The 19,898-nt window shown below is 56.3% G+C and overlaps 2 protein-coding genes across 2 annotated transcripts in view; one reads left to right on the top strand and one right to left on the bottom strand.

Moving 5' to 3' along the window:
- Positions 1-10,264, bottom strand: part of GCK (glucokinase) — an 18,642-nt gene extending 8,378 nt beyond the window's left edge. The window contains exons 1-3 of the mRNA XM_053654806.1: positions 10,171-10,264; positions 9,729-9,939; positions 5,022-5,217 (exon numbers count right to left, since the gene is read on the bottom strand). Coding sequence (XP_053510781.1) covers positions 5,022-5,217; positions 9,729-9,939; positions 10,171-10,264 — 501 coding nt within the window. The remainder of the gene's footprint in view (positions 1-5,021; positions 5,218-9,728; positions 9,940-10,170) is intronic.
- On the top strand, positions 9,427-19,898 carry YKT6 (YKT6 v-SNARE homolog). The gene is made up of 7 exons (XM_037150279.2): positions 9,427-10,366; positions 13,486-13,568; positions 15,059-15,159; positions 16,018-16,122; positions 16,386-16,451; positions 17,912-18,013; positions 18,394-19,898. The coding sequence occupies exons 1-7, from the start codon at positions 10,263-10,265 to the stop codon at positions 18,427-18,429; spliced, it is 597 nt and encodes a 198-aa protein (XP_037006174.1). The 5' UTR covers positions 9,427-10,262; the 3' UTR covers positions 18,430-19,898.

Below are 19,898 nucleotides of genomic sequence, written 5' to 3'. Positions count from 1 at the left end.
GGCCCTGGCGAGTGTGGCTCAATTGGTTGGAGTGTCATCCCATAAACTGAAAGGTCACCATTCGATTCCTGGTCAGGGCACATGCCTGGGTTGCACTTTGACCCCTGGTTGGGGGTGGGGGGTGTACAGGAGGCAATTGGTTGATGTTTATCTCCCACATTGGTGTTATTCTTTTTCTCCTTCCCTTTTCCTGTCTCTAAAAATCAACAAGCATGTCCTTAGTTGAGGATTTTTTTTAAAAAGGGCCTTATCTGCTGTTTTTGTGCAGAGGCTCCGAAGCCCAGGCTCTGAAGGGTGGAAGGCCATAGTTACATGGGTCAGAGTGCCACATGTAACATTTCACGGGGAGGAAAGAGGGCCTAGGGGTGGGGGGTCCCAGGGGGCTGGTCCCTCCCCCATTGGCCTGTGGCTCCTGGCACCAGCTGGACCCTGGCATGGGCACCCCTCGCGTTGAGACAGGGTGGCCCTGAGGCCAGCACCACAGTGCCCAAGTCTGCTGTGCTCTTGTGTCGGGGCCTGGGAGGCTGAAGTCGGGCCATGGACATCTGGGACAGAGGCCGGGCACAGCAGAGGTGGCAGGCACCCTGGGGCCCGGGTGACTGCGCCTGTTGAGCAGGGAGCTGCGAGTATGGAATCCGAGAGAAGTGAAGCCCAGCGTTTCCAGGTCCAGCTGTCCTCACCTTTCTGCGGGCTGCACGCCGAGGGCCGTGAGGCCATAGGAGGCGGCAAGTCCCTGAAAGACAGAGGCCTGGATCCTGAGGCTGCCGTTCCAGGCCTCCAGGCCCATGGGCCCTGCTGGGACGACAGGGGAGCAGGAGGTGCAGCTGCACAACCCAACTGATTCTGGAATGGTGGCACCCACAAGCAAAGGCAGAGGTTAGTAAGAGTCCAGGTCCCTTGTTGATTTAATGGTTGGATCCCTGATTTGAGCTCCATCGGAAGATATGCAGGTGACTAGGGTTTAGTTCTCAAGGAGCTTAGTCCTGCAGAGGGACAGCAGGCGGCTGCACAGATGAACAGATGGACAGATAGACACTCGAGTCCTTGGGAAGCTGGGAAGGGACTGAGGGGGTTTCCAGAGGTCAAGGACAGGGGTTCTCAACTCCTCCTGGTGTCCTTAGTGCATGAGAGGTGACCAGGTAGTGAGGGACACTCCAGACAGAGGGGACGGCAGGCAGTGTTGGCGGTCAGCCGGAACACAGGTATCTGGGGTGGCCTGAACCTGGCAGGAGCCGAGGGCATGCCCAGCCGGCGGGGCTGACAGGAGTCTGAGTCAGGTGTGAACCCCTGGCTGACACGTGGCTGTGACAGCCCCAGAGACACCGAGGGGGCCCGGCGTAGCAGGACCCCTGGGGTGGGGACACCTTCCAGTCGGTGCTCGACAAGGTAAATGGACATCGACAAGCAAAGCAGTTGGCTCAGGATGTTAAAAACCCAACACACAGAAAATAAAATCAACCCAAGGAAAATTAGAATAAAAGAATCAAGGCTGATAAAAGCAGACACCAATTACACAGAAAACACACAAATGAAAGCAACAGTAAACTCAAGGAACAAACCCCAAACCCAGTTTTTAGAGAGACCAGTGAAACCGCAAACACTCGGTCTGATCGAGGATGAAAGGGGATGGCGAGAAGCCGCCCGGGGCAGCCACGGACACGGCCTGAATGTCTCACGCCAGGCATGTGCGCAACCTGCTCCAGCACCGTTTAAACATTCAGAGAAAGTGGATGACTCTCAGAATGATAAAAATTATCACTATGACTCAAGGAGACATAGAAAACTCTAATTCGATGGGTACAAATAGAAAAAATGTTAGTAGATGTCAAAACCTTCCTCTCCCAGGAACACTGGGTTCAGTTAGTTTTTACAAACGTGGATACGAAAATGCCCAAAGCAAGGTCTGGCCCACGACGAGTCGCAGTAAAAGCCCCGTTAATGAGGTGAGAAGCAGATTACTGTTTGCAGGCAGGAACCACATGTGAGTGACTCCAGGCCGGCACATGGTAGAGCGTCCGCCTGAGTCTAGCGGGCAGTGGGAGGCAGCGAGGGAGGGGGAAGGGGTCACTCTCAGCGCTCGACAGGGCCGTGCTGGCAAACTACCTGGGCCCAGGGTTACGAAGACTCAGGCCCTGCAGGATGGTGCCCTGGGACCGCGAGGCAGGGGCGACGGGAGGCCCAGCCCTGCCCTGCCAGCAGATCTGGACACACCAGGTTCTGGGACCAGGTCGGGCTTCTCTCTGAGCCAAACTCACCACCCCCAGCCACCACCTTCCCACGACTCCATCCTGGCCACAGCCCTTCATCCCTCTGCATCCAAGCTTGACACAGAGAGACAGAGAGAGAAAAAGAGAGAACTGTCTTCACCCCTGAAGGGGGCAAGGGCCAGTGTCCACCCCAGGGGACAGGAAGGAAAGGTAAACATAGAGAGGGGGGCCGGCAGGGCCAGTCCTCTGTCCTGGGGATGGGGACCTGAGGAGCTCGCCGTCTGCCTCACAGGACCTTCCAAGGGTAGGCTCCAGCACTGCCCCTCCTTTCTCCTGGGGCTGGCTTCAGGGCAACTCTGCAGAAATGCCCCTCTCTGCGTGGCCTGGCCGCCCTCGCCACATGGGTTTGGCCCCTGTCCAAGCTTCAGCTCAGGGCTGGTCACCAGGGCCCTGATGGGGGTTGTAATGCTCTTTCTGAGGCACCTCGCTGCAGGGCAGGGGTGCAGGTGGCCAGCAGAGCTCCCCTGGGTCACGGCCTCCCTGCCCAGCCCCACACCACTGAGTGCACACCTGACCAGGTGCCAGGACACCTGTCCGTGGGCAGCCGTGTCCCCCATAGGCAGGGTCTCATCAGCTGCCCCCTGCAAGGGCAGGAAGGCTGGGCAAGCAGCAGCCTCCCTCCACCTTGAGCCTCCTCCTCCGGGGCCGTGGGCGGCCTGAACGCAGGGAAATCAGCTCCTTCAGGGCTGGGCCCCCCGCCCCATGGTCTAGACTGAATTGTGTCTCCACAGCCTCATGTCCAGGCCTTGACCCCAGTGAGCCAGCACGTGGAGGTGGGGCTCTGGGGGGTGGGGTAGACAGGCCCTGAGGGGGTACCCTGATGAGATCAGCATCTTTATGAGAAGACAAAGAGCCAGCGCCCCTCACTCCCCCTGTGAGGACACGGCTGGAGGTGTAAGTGGTGTCTGCAAGCCAGGAAGGGGCCTGCACCGGACTGGCCTTGCCGGCTCCCTGGTCTTGGCCTTCAGCCTCAGGAGCTGTTGTCCAGGCTGCCCGATCCACAATGTTTCATTTGGTGCCAGAGCTGACTCACACTCGGCCAGTGGCAGGTCTCCTGCCCTTCAGGTGCTCAAGGGGAGCTCTCCAGCCCACATGAGGGACGGGGAAGTTCAGACCAAGGTTCCAAGGGGTCCCCAGGGCTCCATTTCAGGGCAGCATTGGTGGGAGAAGACCTGCCCCCAAGGAGCCTATGCTGGGCTGAGCTGACATCTACCTATCCCCAAGGAAAGCCACTGGAAATGATCCTGGGGCCACACAGTCCTGCAGGTCACAGAAGGGTGACCCCAGGTAAGACCCGAAGGTCAGCGCAGGTGCAGGGAACCAGGGAAACAGGAAGAGAGACCAGCAGGACATAGTCCCTTCCAAAGGAGCTGAGTGCCTCCCTCCTGGGAGCCTGGGGCAGGGACAGCCAGGGCCTGCTGGGGACAACTGTAACAGTGTGAACCCGGCACTGTTCCAGGTCAAGGGCTGTCTCGGGGTATGGGTCACACTTCCCAGGGAACCCAGGGCTGGGCCTGCTGGTCTGGGCAGTGAAGCTCGAATTCCCAGCAGGACCCTGACCCAGGACTGACGAAGGGGCCCCAACAGGGCTGCCCTGGCTGACCTTGGCCTTCAGCTGCAGGAGCCGCCGGCCAGCCATGCTCCCTGGTCTTTTCTTAGAATTTTGGTATTCTGTTCATCATAACTTTTTGCATTAATTTTGATTCTTTAGAATTTGCATTAAAACGTTGTCTTGAGGACTGAGGTTTTGTTGCCTCCTCAAGGCATGTGCCTCACTCCACCCTGGTCCCGGACCAGTCAGCCTGGCTCTCAAACCCAGACAAGGACCCACTTGCCTCTGGAGCAGAAACACTGTGCCAGGTGGAGACCTGTGTCCCCTGGGACAAACAGGAAGGAACATGGGCCTGCCTAAGCCTGTGGCTGCCACAGGCCTCCCGAACTGACCCCAAGCCATCACTGTGCTTGTGCCACAGACGCCACCTCACTTCTCCTCCGGTGGCTGCCTGCAGCCACAGTGCAGGGGCTTGGCTGCCTACATTGGGGGCACCCCAACCTGGGCTGGCTGGTTTCTCCTGACGTCATCAGCTCTGCCGGGAACAGGCCAGCCACGGTTTGTGCTGACATCATCATTTCCCAGAAGGAGGAAGGACGACAGGTGAGGAGGGGATTATGCCTCAGGCACTGCCAGGCCTTGCCCCTTGTGCCCCCTGCACTCCAGCCCTGGCCCCGGCCCCTCTCCTTGTGCCCTGCACAGTCTCCTTGCTCACTGCATGGGCACAGGGCTGGCTCAGAGGGTGTCTGGGTTTTTCTTTGATTTACAAAAATTAACTGCTCTCTGCTCCTCGTCAGGAGGAACAGTCCTTAGGCTCCTCACGAAGCTTCCTTTGAGGGTGTGTGGGCACCTGAAACCAGCTGTCCTGTCTGTTAGCTATCATCTTGTGGCTGAGTGGCTGGTTCTGTCCCAGGCTCTAACCTCCCCAGACCCTCCAACCAGCAGAAGTCACCCCCCAGGTCCCCTGGCTGCCTAACTGCTAGGTCACCGGCTGGAGTCTGAAGCAGGGGGACCTGGTCTGCTGGAAGGAAGGGCCTTTCTGCCAGTGAGGTCAGTGCCTAGGACTCCCCACCCAGCGGGTCCTTCTAAGGGGCCTGTGCCTCAGGCAGACTCTGAGCAGCAAGCGCATGCCTGTGCCAAACCAACCACCGGATGCAGGGACACAGCTCGGAGGCTTCTGCAGCCAGAGGAGGCAGAGCTACCTTTTCCTTCATGGCGTTCTCCATCCTGGCACTGTCATCCGGCACTGGCCCTGTGGCCAGCTCGTGCGAGCTGGGACCCCTCTGCGTTCCCCAGCAGGTCTCCGAGTAGGAATGTCCCAAGACTTCTCCGCTCCGAGGGTCAGCCGGCCCTGGTGTCTGGGAAACCGGTCCACCTTCGGCTGGTTTATGGCTGGTGCTTCAATCACAGAGCTTCCTGCTTTTCATCATCCCCAGCGAGCTTACGAGCCTTGTCTTCAGGGCCACAGCTGGGACCCTGCCCCACAGAGGCCTCCTCAGGCCAGGGCCATCACTGGGCTCCAGGGCTGGTCAGTTTTCTCTTCAGGCTGTGCTGAACTGGGCGGTGTGGTGGCCTCTACGCAGACTCAGCAGAAAATCTCCCGTCCCTTCCTGTGGCTGAGGCAGCGTTGGAGTAATTAGGCCGAAGGTGACTGTTTCATACCCCAACCTGCTTCCCAGGACCCAGCCACGACCCAACACTTCCTGCTGCGGCCAGCTGTGCAGAGACCAGGTGTGTGGTGGGGCATTCTGCTGCGCGGCCTCCTGTGCCTGAGAGGGCCAGCACTGCCATGGCAACCAGGAGCAGGGCCCCTGCTCAGCCCTTGGCCTCAGCGGGGCTGGCCGCCTGTCATTAGAGCTGTCATGCAGAAAACGCAGGCTGACGGTGGAAGGCCCCCACCCCATCCCCATAGCAACAGCACAGTGGTTTCGTCACTGCAGGCTGCGCCACCTGTCCAGTTCCCAGGACAGGCACAAGGGCTTCCAAACTCACGTCCTAAAGAACAGAGGCCCCTGAGAATCTGGGCACCAAAGGACAGGGCATGGGCTGTTTGGCCACCAGCATTGCCACACATGCACATGCCCGGGGCACCCACAAGTTCTGTCACTGCCTTCTTGGCTACTGCCTTGTAGTCTGAGCCAGAATAGTGGGCCTGGCCAGCCAGAGGCCCACAGACCTGGCCTCAGCCAGGGGACCAGGCAGTCCACTGATACCAGCAGTGGGAAGACCCTGGCAGTGGAGCAGGGGGTTGGGGCTGCTGGCTCAGGGGTTCACTCATATCTAGAGCAAAATGGGACCCAGAGATGACCTTATGGGAATTTCTGGCCTGACTCCATCCGACCTGGTGTGTTCATGATGCTCATAGCACTTCTCAGTCAGGAGACGGGTGTGAGTGCAGGGCAGGGGGCCGAGGAATCCACAGGCTCAGCACAGGCTACGAGCATGAGCGGCTGGTGAGACCAGCCTCCTGGGCGTGGTCTCTTGGCACTTGAAGTTTTCCGTTACAAATCTTTGTGTTTCCCTGGGTTACATGTGCTCATGCTCCTGGATAGTTCCCAGAGCCCAATTGCTGGGCAGGACTTACCGGCCGACACCTCACCAGTTTACTCACCTTTCCACCGACGGTCGGTGTTTGGTTACATGCCAGCCAATCCTTAAGATGATAAATCATCATTTGCTGCTGAACTGGTATCTCACTGTGGTTTTAACTGTTTGCTGGACATCTTTTTGTATTTCTTAAAACATTTTATTTATTTTTAGAGAAAAGGGAAGGGAGGGAGAAAGAGAGGGAGAAAAATACCAATGTGTGGTTGCCTCTTTCGTCCCCCCTGCTGGGGACCTGACCTGCAACTCAGGCACTTTCCCTGACTAGGAATTGAACCAGCAACTCTTTGATTCTCAGGCCAGCACTCAATCCACTGAGCCATACCAGCCAGGGCTGGACATGCTTTTTATATGCTTAGTGGTTTTTGTATTTTTCCCCGAAGATGATTTGTTCATGTTATTGAACTATTTTGTTACTGAATTATCTTTTATATTTCAATTTGTATAAACTAGCTTCATATTCTCTCTACAATATTGAGTAATCCTATGTTTAATATGCTATCTCATCCCTCCAGCCTATTGCTGAGCTGACAACTCGATTAATAGTGCCCTTCATCATACAGAAGTGTTTCCTTTGTATGAATTTCCATCTTTGCTTTGAAGAAAAGCATTTCCCACCCCAAATTTAAAAAATGTTCTCCTACATTTCCTTCCAGTATTTTTTCCAATTTTTTGGTGGTTAACACTTTGGTCCTTGTTTGTTTCACGCATGGTGTGAAGTGCCAGTCCAGTGCCCTTTCCCCATGGACTTGTGAAGTCAGCTGCATCACAGCTCGAGTGTCACTGTGTTATTCTCTCGGGTAAGAAACTGTTCGGGTCTGGTCATCCAGCAGGTGAACCCACAGGCCACATAGCCAGCTCTGGAACTATAGCTCCCCAGAGCCTCTGGGAACACACTGTGGCCCCAGAAGGCAAGACAGGGCTGTGAGCAGCTGCACCAAAGCCATCTTCCACTCTCTTCCTGTCAGGAAGGTTTCCGTTGTCCCCTGGGCCTCTCAGGGTCTAGCTGCTGTCTAGAATGGGTTACCAGCCAGGGAACATGCAGGATGACTCAGCCCCGTGGTTTGGGCGTGGGACGAGGAGCGGCACCTTGTGCCTCTGTTGTGGGTGACACTGGTCTGATGAGGGGTGAGACTCTGGGTGCCACCAGCCTTGGCCTGAGCTCTGCCTGTGCCGTGGCCCTCTGTCCAACCCTCTGCCTGTTCTTTCTGTTGGTTTAACTTTCTAGTCTTTTTTATATCTGGTGCAGCCAACATGCCTTCTTTTTTTCCTACAAAATTTTCTTTACCATGAGCTTTTTATTTTTTTATATAAATCTGAGAATGTATTTACTCTGTTTTATGAAATAATGCTATTGATAATTTCATAAGAAATGCACAGAATTTTGGGATTTAGGGGTTCATGTTAGAAAATTGACATCTCTATGTTGACTCTTCTCACTCAGAAAGATGGGGTGCTGCTCCATTAGTTTGGGTGTCCTTTTGTGTACTTCAGGTGAGTTTTATTACTTTTCTCATGTAGATCTTACACATTTGATAGATTTAGTCTTAAAAATGAGGATATGTATACATATACAATTTAAATATTTTATTTATTTATTTTTAGAAAGAGAGGAAGGGAAAGAGAGGGAGAGAAACATCAGTGTGTGGATGCCTCTCATGTGCCCCCTACTGGGGACCTGGCTTGCAACCCAGGCATGTGTCCTGACTGGGAATTGAACTGGCAACACTTTGGATTGCAGACCCGAAGTCAATTCACTGAGCCACACCAGGTATGGCAAGAAAGGCAACGTATTTATTAAGAGAAGTTGTTATTATAACTAATGCTGATTAAAACCATTGTAATTCACAAAGAACTTTGTATCATTCTGTCATTCGATTGGTACAGGAGCAGCAGGAAGGGCTGGTATGATCATCCCTTTCGAACAAGAACAAGGCCACGGAGGCCAGGTGGCCGAAGGACTGGGCTGTAATCTGCAGTGGCCACGGCTCCCAAGGGCTCGTGGTCTCAGCCTCCTGCTGAGGACAGAGGCTGAGACATGCCTCCTGCCCAGGCACAGCTCAGCCCTCCCTGAGCACAGGACCTGACCCAAAAGCATCCACACTGCACACTGACCAGAACCTTGAGAGGGGGCTCACAGGGCACATTTTCCCAACAGGGACCAGAAACATGGGTGGTTTTGCGGGCAACTCCAAAGGGGGCAGAAGCTCTGACCCCTCAACTTTCCAGGAGGAAAGCCCAGTATCCTGCTCCCTGGGGTGAGGTGAAAGGTGGTGCTTCCCTGGCTAGAGAATCTGGGGAGCAGGTGGAGGGCCTCTCCAGGACACTTGTGCTCGAGCCCCTTATCTGGCTAAGCCCCGATCAAAGACCATGCCTCTCCCAGCTTACACCTACCCGCCCCGGGGTGACCTTGCCCACTCACTGTGCTCTGCTGCTCTCTGTCATTTGAGTGGAGATCTGCCAGGGGGTTCATACAAACCTGTGCATTCAACCTGCCCTGTTTAACCAGAAGTTTGTACTTAACTCTGCTTGGGGTCGTTCACTTCCCTTGTCCGTGCAAATCACATCGTTTCTCTCAAGTGTCAAACAGTTTCTGTGCAGGGCAGCCCTGTGGGGGTTGGGATGCCATCCTCAGGCCAAGCCTAAGTGACCATGTGTTCAGAGTAGGTTTGGGCAGGGACAGTCAGTTGTGGATTAGTGACTAGCAAAGTCTGCTTGTACAGAGTTCTCTTGGCCTCCCTCCACCCCAGGTGCTGGGCATGCATCCCCTCCTCCTGGTACAGAGAGGACACGCTCCACGGGGGCTTAACCCCTGCTTTCAGGAATAGCGAGGGGACTCAGAGTGCCCTCTTGCACCTGCTGTTCCTGAAATGCCTTAACTCAAAACAATCAATACGTCAAAGCATGACAGGCCCTGGACTCTTTCCGAGGCCTGACCACACCTCCGCACGGCCCCGATAGAGGGCCCTTACCATGTTGGCCGGAGGATCACTCGGATCAGTGAAACAGCCCAGCGGCCAGACCTTGGCTGCTGGTCCCTGCATGGCCGGGGTCCCCAGGGCTAGGCCTCAAGGAAGGGATGGTGCCCACCTTGTCCAGCAGGGGTGGCCTCAGAGGACAGGCGCCCCTGTGAGTGCCGGAGAGGCCGTCCCGGGGAGCCGGTCCTGGGGCCCAGAGTACGGAGAGCCCGGTCTCTCGCGGACGCACACGCTGACGCTAGCCGTCCTGCCTGGCGCTGTGCCACCTGCCGACCCCGAAAACAGGTGCGGAAACGAACAAAGCACCGCTGACGCCCTCCGTCTGACCCCGTCCGTGGACTCTGCCCCAGCCGCTTCATCATCTTCTGTGCGCGCGTCTGTCCTGCAAGACGCTCTCTGACCGCTCGGTGCCGTTTGGCGACCGAGGCCTCGAGGGAACTGCTACCTCGTCTCTTCATGGACCGAGCCTCGTCTCCACACTCCAGCAAGAGGACGGCGGCCTTGGAGCTTGGGAGGCCCTGAGGGACTCGGATCGGTCCTGGAGGTAGCAGACGACACTGGTCAGCTCCGAGGGGCGGGGCCTCGGTCACGCGCACGCGCGCTCGGACTCGCACCCCGCCCCTCGCCGCGTGTTTCCGGCAGTCTCTCTTCTCTCCCCCCCCACCCCCCACCCCCACTCACCGGGCGCTGACTCGCTCTGCAAGCCTGGGGCGGTGTCCCCTGACCGGAACCGGAAGTGGGCCTTGAGTCCAGAGGAGGAAGCGGAGACCGACGCGTCCGCGGCCGCTGGGGTCTCGTGGGGCGGAGGGCGGCTGCTCGTGCGAGCCGGTCCGCGGGCCGGCCGGCGGCCCCGGCAAAGCCATGAAGCTGTACTGCCTGAGCGTCCTCTACAAAGGCGAGCCCAAGGCGGCGCTGCTCAAGGCCGCCTCCGACGTGTCGTCCTTCAGCTTCTTCCAGCGGTCCAGGTTCGAGGACTGGCGGGCTGGGGACCAGGGTGTCGCGGAGGCCGGGGTGGGGCAGGGAGACCGGGGTGTCGTGGGGGGTGGCAGGGCGAGGAGGCTGGGGAGGTCACCGGGGGCGGAGGGGGCCCAGGCGGTGAAGCCCGGCGGTGGCCTCTTCCTCGGTTGGGTCAGCGGACCTCACCTCCCAGTAACCATCCTGGCGCTCATGGAGGCGTAGGCTCCGAAGACCTCTGAAGTCGGTGATTTTCATATTCCTGCCATGTAAAAATTACAAGGGGACTTTGAAAACGAGATCCCCCAGGTTCGTGTCCGGTTATCTGAATTAGGAGGTGGAGGCGCAGAAATCTGTATTTGAAACCGACTGGTTTCCACACTCGGCTGCCACGTCTTGAGAGTCCATGTATCCTAACAGCTCCCTGTGAGAGGTGCTGGCGGACCCTTCGTTTATGGGTGACGTCACTGAGGCCCAAAGAGAACACACCACAGCCAGCCAGGGCTCAAACCCAAATTGTACGCCTCTTACATTGGGCCCCTGCTACAAAAGCATTCTACACCAAGACCTGGAAGGAAGCAAGCTAGGCATTTGTAGGGCTTTAAACTTTTCCTGGGGTGTCCAACCTTTTGGCATTGCCAGGCCACACTACAAGAAGAAGAGTTGTCTTGGGCTACACATAAAATATGTTGTGACATGAAATCACACAAAAAAACCTCATCACATTTTAAGTAAATGTATGGGTTTGTGTTGGGCCACATTGTAGCCATCCTGGGACACATACAGCCTGTGGAGCACAGGTTGGGAACCTGTGTCTTTCTGGGGCCCGTCCTACAAGCAGGTGGGTTTGGCAGTAGGACAGACACTGGCAGCCTGTCCATGGGAGGTGAGGGGACCCAGGCCCGAAAGGAGAGGGACCCACAGCATCTGCTGTGGTCACTACTTCCAAGCCAGCAGCAATCTGCCCTTGGACTGTTGCCATGGCTCTGGGTCAGTGTTTGTTCTTGATGAGAACAGGGGCTTGCTAGCAAGATCCAAAACAATTACTTTCTTCTGTTGAAGCTTCCTGCTTCTTTTGGTCAGTCTTAAAGTATCTTCCTGATACTTGACTCTCCAGGCCTTGGCCCCCATGCTGTGTCCTGTGGCTGCTTTTCTGCATTTGTGCCGACTTGGCTCCCTCCGACCCTTCCCTGTGCTTCCCTGTGTGTGAATGCTGATTCTTGGTGTTCAGTGTGGGACCGACACCTCGCCAGCTCGGGACATGCACGCTTGTGTCAGATGATGGATTGATACTGCCACAACAGGTGCTGCAGCCGGCTGTGTTTCTCACGGGCCCCTCCCTTCCATCCCACCTACCTGAGGATGGCCAGGCCCCATGCTTAAAACCTCCCAGGGTCTCCTGGCTCTCCTTCCTGGCCCTTGGATGCCAGCTCTCTCAGCACATGCAGTTCTTTGTCTGAGGACTGTGCTGCCCTTGCCTCTGTCTCTTTGAGGTTTTACAGCAAGGACTTGTTATTAGGAGACTTCTTTAAGGAATCATAGTCATGTGTCACCTAGCCACAGGGAGACATGCTGAGAAATGTGTCATTAGTTGACTGTCACTGTGCAAACACCACATGCGCACTTGCACCTAGACGGCAGTGCGGCCTGTTGCTCAGCCAAGCTGTGCGGAAGGCTGTGGGCAGCTGTGGTAGGGTGGTGAGTGTTTGCGTGCATGCACACACTGAGACACGGAAGAGTACAGTGGAAACACAGTATAGAAGATAAGCGTGGTGTGCCTGTGCAGGGCGCTAGCCCTGAATGGGGGCTGCAGGACTGCAAGTGGCTCCAGGTGAGTGAATCTGAGGTCAGTGGTGAGAGAACATGTGGCCAGGACTGCACCCGGCCGTGGACTCTGTGATGCTAAACACCCGGGCTGCACCGATCTATGTTAAATTTGTTTCTTCAGTAACATGTTGACCTTAGTGTAACTTTTCTAATTTATAAAGTTCTCAGTTTTTCCACCTGATGCTTATAATCACATTTAGCCTAAAACACAGACACATTGTATAGGTGTACAAAAGCATCCTATTTGCATTCTCACTCTACAAGCTATTTTCTGTAAGTTTTTAGTGGTTTTAACTTTTAAACATTTTTTTGTTAAAAACTGAGACACAGACACATACATCTTAGGTCAGCACAGCATCAGGATCGTAAGCATCACTGTCTTCCACGTCCACACCTTGTCCCTGTGTATGGTCTCCAGGGCAGTGATGTGCATGGAGCTGTCACCTGCCATGACAGCCCGCTTCTCCTGGGACACCCCCTGAAGACCTTCTCGAGGCTCTTCTTGAGGAGGGCTCATTCTCCAGAAAGAAGTCGGTGGCAGTTCGCTTGGTTTGAGCCCTTGTGGCATCATGGGCTTGTTTGTGAGCAGACAGTGCACTGTGACCCTTCTTCTGTCAGTGGGAACCATTGGCTTACATGTTTTCATACTTTTTTATGGAGCCTGTTGAGCTCTGCAAATGCTTCTGCAAAAACTCACTGTGAATCTTCCTGGATGTTCCTGTGGGACCAGTGCCATGCATGCAGCCAGTCATTGGCCCAGCCCCATCCCCACCCCCTAAGCCTTTGTCCAGCCATGTTTCATCTCTGAGCTGTTGCCCGCACTTCTTCCGCAGTGCCCGTCACTGGTACTGCAGGTGACTCAGCCTCCACTGAGGTGCACACCGTGGCCATACCTGGCTGTGCATCTGCCAGATAGTTCTCTGTGTTTTTCCAGGGCAGTGTTTATTTGACCTGCTTCTTGGAAGTGGGGCCTTGAGAACAGAAGCTGGCTCCTGCTTCACCACTGTGTCCCAAACCATACTCTGATCAAGTCGTTACACTGACAACAGCCTGTAGAAACACCCCAGAAGTCTGGAAGGGGGCGGTTGGGGTGAGCTGGGTACCAAACAGATGTAGTTTGAATGGCCATCATGATTTGTAACTATCTAGATCTGTTCATTTACAGAGCATTTATTATTTGTCTGAGGTTGGGAGGGAAAGGAATCAAACCCAGAAGCAATGTCACCTTATGGATAAGCTCAGGTCACTTTCCATTGTGTTGGGGACGAGGCGACAGGAGTAGGTGATATGTGTTGTTTCTTAGTGTGCAGGAGTTCATGACCTTCACAAGCCAGCTGATTGTGGAGCGCTCAGCAAAAGGCAGCAGAGCTTCTGTCAAAGAACAAGGTAAGAGGGTCTGCCCCCCACAGTGAGTGCTGGCCCAGCCACCATGCTGCAGACAGCCTGTTGCCTTGTGAAGGAGTGGTTGACCTGGTCTCTCTTCTGTCCTTCTCCTCTTCCTATTTGTACAAAATTCTGTGCCCACCGTTGGTGTCCAGCTGCCTGGGTAAAGTTGCCCCCAGAGCTTGGTCTGAGTCTTGGATTAGTCAGCAACGCCTCCTCCAGAGTGGAGGCATTTCAGAAAAAGACCCTTAGTCGCCTGGTCCAGGAACCACCACGTTTTGTGCTCCATAGGTTTTGACCAGGAACCTTAAAGACGTTACTCTTGCTTCTTCATGGTCCAGACTCTCTGTGGGAACTGTTAGGCATTTATTTCAGAGGCGTGGGTCATGCCTACAGTTGAGGAAGGGGTGAGTGACCTTCAGGCAGAAATAGCCTATTGCATGTTGTTCAGACCATGGCCCTAAGGGTGGAGGGGCTGTCTCAATGGTGTGGGCACCAGTGACATTGCAGGTGGTGGTGTGGCTGCGTCCATCCTGTGTGGGACCTGTGTGCTATGTCCCACCGGTACAGTTGGGCTATGGATATGTGAGGATTCTCCGCCCCTTAGGGCTGTGTCTACCTTCTCAACTTGGCACCTCAGCACCTGATCCTGCTTCTGTGTGGCATGTGTGCTTTGTCCCCATGTCTGGGTCTGTCTCACTTTCAGGGGGACACCCGGAGTGTGTTGGTGGTGAGCGCCTGTCCCCTTCGACCCCGCTGGCATCTGTCTCTGCACACTTCTGACTTTAGGGACTGTCGGCCTTCCTTAGCTCTTTAGTTTGTTTTCCTTGTTTAGCTGCTGAGTCCTGAGGCTGAGAGCCATAGAAATAAGAAGTACTCACTCAGAGGCCACAGTCCTCTCCTGCCGACAGCAGTCAACCCTGGGGACTGTGGGTGTCAGGCAGAAGTCCCCTTGCAGACTGACTGTGTCACTGCTTTGACAAGAGGCTGTGACCCTGCAGACCTGGCCTGCAGTGGCCAGGTACTTCCTGGACAGGCCTCGCTCCTTGCCCCTCCACCCTCCCTACACAGGGCCCAGAGAGCTAACTTCCTGACAGCAAGGCTTTTAAAGAGAGTGGGGCTGCTTCGATTACCAGGGTTTTCTCAGTTTGGGGACAGGACCTTAGAAGGCTGCCTCCCCTCGAGACACTGCAGGGCCTGGCCCAGAGCTCAGGGCTGTGCCCGGACACAGGGCCCAGACCCTGGCTCTGCACCCTGAGCCTCAGGGCCTTTCCCCATCCTAAGGTGGGTGTTGGGCCAAGCTAACGGCCGAGCTCCCACGTGCACTGCCCTTGTGCGCGTCCAGCCAAGCTGTGCTACAGAGCGCCCACCCGCCAGCCTTGCTCAGGGAATGTGGTTGGTCTGCGGCGTGGCTCTGTCCTCCCAAAAGGCAGCAGCCCAGCATGGTGATGCTTTGGCTGGTGGGTGAAAGGTCCTTCTGTGTGTCTCCTCAGACTACCTGTGCCACGTCTATGTGCGCAATGATGGCCTGGCAGGTGTGGTCATTGCCGACGGCGAGTACCCATCCCGGGTGGCCTTCACTTTACTGGAGAAGGTGAGTCTGCAGCTCAGCTGTCCTGGGACTGGGGCGAAGGCCATGCCTGAGGCCTGGGGGAGGTCGTGTGTCCAGATTTGGCCCGAGCTCAGCTTTTCCCTGCCCTCCCCAGCCCCCCTCTGTAGCCCTGATTGCTGCCCTCCATCCAGGCCCATGTCTCAGGGCCACTGTGACACTCCTGGCCTGCCCCTCAGTGGCGGCATCTCTACTCTGGGACACAGGTCCTGGGTCTGTGGTGGCCAAGTTCTCGGCCCGTGTGTTTTCCGTTTCCTCCTGAGCCACACCTGACTCCAACTCTGCCCTGTCCCCTCCACTGGGCCCTGCCTGCTCACCCTGGGCCCCTCCTGATCCGTCCTGCAGTGCCGGGGGCTCCCTTCCCTCCTGTGGGCTCCGTGCCTGGTGTTCGGTCTTCATGAGGTTCTAATTATGAAGTCCTTGAAGACACTGCTGTGTCATGTTCCCCAAAGGACTGATACACTTAGGAGCACATGAAATTTGGTGATGGCTTAAATTTTTCCTTTTGGAAGAATTGGCTGGAAAACAGGACTAGTACTCATTCCTGGAAGGACTAGTACTCATTCTTAGAAGTCCATAACCTCAGTAAAACTGGAACCTGCAGTTTAGAAATTTAATGCTTCTGTCCTCACCAGCTGGGGTTTGTCTTGGGCTGGGTGCCCTTGGCTCTGGATGTTCAAAGTGCTCAGGGAGGAGCAACCCGAGTCTGGACTTCCCTGTGTGCTGGCATTCCGCCTCAGCCCTCCCCCAGGCCCTGGGGGCCTGAGAGCCTCTTGGGGCCAAGTCCTGTCGCCATGGGCATGGTGCGCACAGGCGGTGTCACTGAACTCCTTTGTCTTGCAGGTGCTGGATGATTTCTCCAGGCAGGTCGATAGGACTGATTGGCCAGTTGGCTCCCCTGCTACCATCGACTACACGGCACTGGACGGCTACTTGAGTACATACCAGGTGGGGCGCCCCAGAGCCATGGGAAACCTTCTGGCCTATAGCCGTGGCCCCGGGTGACTTCCTGACAACCTGGAGTCCCGGTCCCTGTGAAAACTGCAGGAACTTCATGAGAACCTGGAGCCCTGGCTCCCAGATCAGCTGTCACTTCTCTGTCCTGTGTTTTTAGGTAGTCTGTCACAGTGTGTCCCACTCACTCAGTTGAGCATTGTTTCCAGGTGGCCTCTCCAGTCCTGACATTTTTGGTTTTCACTCTTCTTTCCCAGAATCCCCGAGAAGCTGACCCCATGAGTAAAGTGCAGGCTGAACTAGATGAGACCAAGATCATTCTGGTAAGGAGGAAGTCCGGGGGAGAGGGCTGGCACGCCGTCGTAGCCAAAGTGCTGTTCTGAGAGAGGATGGCCCGCCTCTCCCCGGGCTCCAGGGGCCTCGAAGCCAGACCCCCTGAGTCTCCCCCTCCTCACCCTGTGAGTGGCACCAGCTGCACGAGGGACGAAGCTGGGAGCCGGCCTGGCCACTTTCCATCCCCGCTCCCTGGGTGGTCCCCAGCAGGGGCAGTTGGCTCAGTGGTTCTGCCCCACCAGCCTCATGCCCCCGTGCCTGTCTCAGAGCAGGCAGGCGCCTCCCCCTGGGCTTTGGGTGCTGGGTGCACAGAGTTGTCAGAAATGCCACGTTTTCATCTGAGACCTTCTGGTTTACAACTGCCACTTCCATCTGCCCACCAGGCTGCAGCCACCGAGCTGTCACTCTTCTGCTGAAAGCCCTCCAGCAGCTCTGGAGTCTGCTGCAGGGGGACGTGTAGGCTCTCTGACACTTCTTGCGGTCCCTGTCTGCTCCTAGGCAGGCTCTATGCTCAGGTTTCTTCCCAAATGCCACTGCTGTGGCCCTGCCACTGTGGGTCTCCCTGTCGGCATGGGAGCACATCCTGATCTCTGTGTTTCTACTCCCGGCGCCCTCACTGACACCAGTGCCTGGCAGCCATCGGGCCCCGAGAGGCTACAGAGAAGGCCCAGGAAGATAGCACCCTGATGTGAAGCTCTCCTGTCTTCTGGGTCGGACTCCTGGGTCCCCCTAGATGACATGGTTTGGGGATGAGACTTGGATATGGAAATTCAGTTTTTTGAAGCTAAGCTCCGTCTGCTCCTCCTCCTGCTCAGAGCCCCGCAGCCGGCAGACACTGCGCACTCCTGCACTATGCGTGGGCGCGGCCAGCAGGTTGTGGTCACCCAGCCCTGCTCTGACTGCAGTGGCCACGCTGCCTTTTGTTCCATCCGTATCTGAATCCAGTCGCTTGGGTGGAAATCCGAGTGACTGGGCCAGTGTGGAGACCAGGATGTGAGACCTTCACTCGTGTCTTTTCACATGTGTGCGCTCAGGTTCAGAGGGCCTGGCATCTGCCCTTGGAGTACCCCCTCAGGGGGCCACAGGCTCCTCCCCCCTTGGGGGTGGGTCTGTGTACTCATGATGCCTGAGCGCAGAGATGCCAGTGCAGACCAGTCAGGACCGCAGAACACAGCCCTTCAGAGGGAGCCAGGTCCAGTGGGAGTTCATGGAAACGCACCTGGGTGGCCTCTCCTGGCCTGGATGTTCAAGCCTGCGCTGTGCAGAATTGGAAGATGCCCTCTGTTCAGGCAGAATAGGCAGGTCACTAGGTCCAGTTGCATGCGCAAGGCGGACCTGTGCCAGGGTACTTGTGTATGGGCGAAGGGCCCAGGGAAGTGCTTCTCCTGACTCGGGCTCACAGCCGCTCACTGTGCACAGAGTAGATGTTTCTCCCGCTTCCTTCATGCAGCACAACACCATGGAGTCCTTGCTGGAGCGGGGGGAGAAGATAGATGACCTGGTGTCGAAGTCCGAAGTGCTGGGGATCCACTCGAAAGCCTTCTACAAAACGGTGGGTGTGCCAGCTTCCCAGGCCTCAGGCCCTGGCAGCAAGCAGAGGCCTGCCCCCCCAGGAGGGGGGTTGTGGGGTAGGTGGCCCATGGGGTTGCAGCGTCTGAACAGGAGCCAGGGGCCCAGAAGCCAGGGCGGCCTTGTTTAGGGAGAGTGTGGGCAGCTGGGTCCGTTCTCATTGTTTGTGTCTGGCACCTTCCTGGTGGCAGGAACAGGTGTGGAGGAAGTGGTCTTGGCTGTGAGCTGCTCCCAGACAGTTCACCTGGGAGGGGTAAGGATAGGTAGCTTCCGGTCCTCTGTCCCACCCAGCACTCCGGTCCCCAGGTCACCACAGCCTCCTCAGCCCCCTTCCCCCTTCAACTCCTCTTTGTTCCTTTCTAGGCCCGGAAGCAAAACTCATGCTGCGCAGTCATGTGACTGCAGCCCATAGAGGCCCCCTCGATGCAGAGTCCCTGCCATTCACACCAGAACCGCAGCCCCTGAGAAGCCTGGTGGCCACATGAAGACCAAAGCGCAACCACCCATCATCTGCTTCGAGCTCCTGGGAGGAGCCGAGGGCTGGTGGAAGGGACCTAGGGTGGGGCATGTTCAAATTCACATGTCTAGTAATTTTTGAAAGATGACTTCAGGCCCCCAGAGGTGTACTTTTGGGCCAAATGAAACCATAAACACTCTGGACTCCTGCTCAGGCCAAAGGGGTCGTTTCTAACCCTGACAGCCCCGGGTCAGGGCCAGCTCTGTTGGTCCCCAGCAGCCTTTGGGTTTTACTTGTTAACTGTGTCAGCACTCAAGTAAGGGGTTCCTGGTTCACAGGGCCTGGGGTGGTGGGCAGGTGCACCCTTGGCTCTCTTGAAGCTGCACAGGGCCATAGGGGGTGGGGGTGAGTCAGGGTGGGCCAGCATGTTGGGGCTGAGGCCAAGGTGAGACAGTCACTGGGCCTCACCAGTTCTGCAACGCAGTTTGTGTTTCTGTGGACACTTCCATGGAGCTGCACAGAGGTGCCCTGGAGGTCTTTGCGGGGGGCAGGGCGCCTCACCTGACTTGCCGTTTGACCTTGAACATAAGGATCACAGGTTGTGCCTCTGCTGACAAGCCTGTCTTGGCAACCACCGGGGGCCTGCATGTCTTAGCAAATGGCTTTTCCTGTGGCCACTGCTGCTGGGCATCAAGAGTAGGTGCCAGCCAACCCAAGGGCTCCCAAAACCCCACCTGTGATCAGGGGCCCGTCCCCCCCACCTCCACCCCGACCTACTGGGTCCCACACTGCCTCTTCCTGCCCCGCTGGGCTGCCTGAGGACAAGGTGCACCCTTGTACTGGGCCCCAGGAAGCCCCTGCTGGGGCAGTTGCCACTGTGGTCTCTTTCCACAGGGTCCTTTGCCTGACATGCTGGTTCTTGCCTGACTAAAGGGTCCACTCATCCAGCAGGAAGTGCCGGCAGCTCTGAAATCTCTCATGTGGTCCAGAAAATGGGATCTATGGCTTCTGAATACCACCCCACCCTGACAGGTTTACCTGCTGGCTGCTCTTGTCCTCTGGGTGCTGCTGGCCTGCCTGCCTCTATGTAGCCAGCTTGTCCATGTGACTTTCCTCCTGAACACACCCTGGGCAGCGCAGGCCCATCCTGCTCACTGATGCCTGAGGTGGCTGTGACTCCACTGGATAGTTCAGGTCCTAGATGATGGGGAGCACATGGGGAGCAGGTGGAAGTGGAGGAGGGAGCAAGTGGGGGCCCAGCTCAGGCCCTGTGCCATCTTGTCCCCTGTTCATGTCATTCTAATGTTAAGTCATCTGGCTAAGAGTGTATTTTAGTAATTGCTGCCTAACTTTTCTCTGTCTTGTTCAACAAGTTTCTTTCTGGATAAAGTTGTCTTTTGAAATTCCAAAA

Source organism: Artibeus jamaicensis, unplaced genomic scaffold, assembly GCF_021234435.1.
Source record: "Artibeus jamaicensis isolate MK-2021 breed Jamaican fruit bat unplaced genomic scaffold, CSHL_Jam_final contig_886, whole genome shotgun sequence".
NCBI classification, from domain to species: domain Eukaryota; kingdom Metazoa; phylum Chordata; class Mammalia; order Chiroptera; family Phyllostomidae; genus Artibeus; species Artibeus jamaicensis.
The sequence above is the reverse complement of the archived record's forward strand: the minus strand, read 5'-3'. Positions and strand labels throughout refer to the sequence as shown.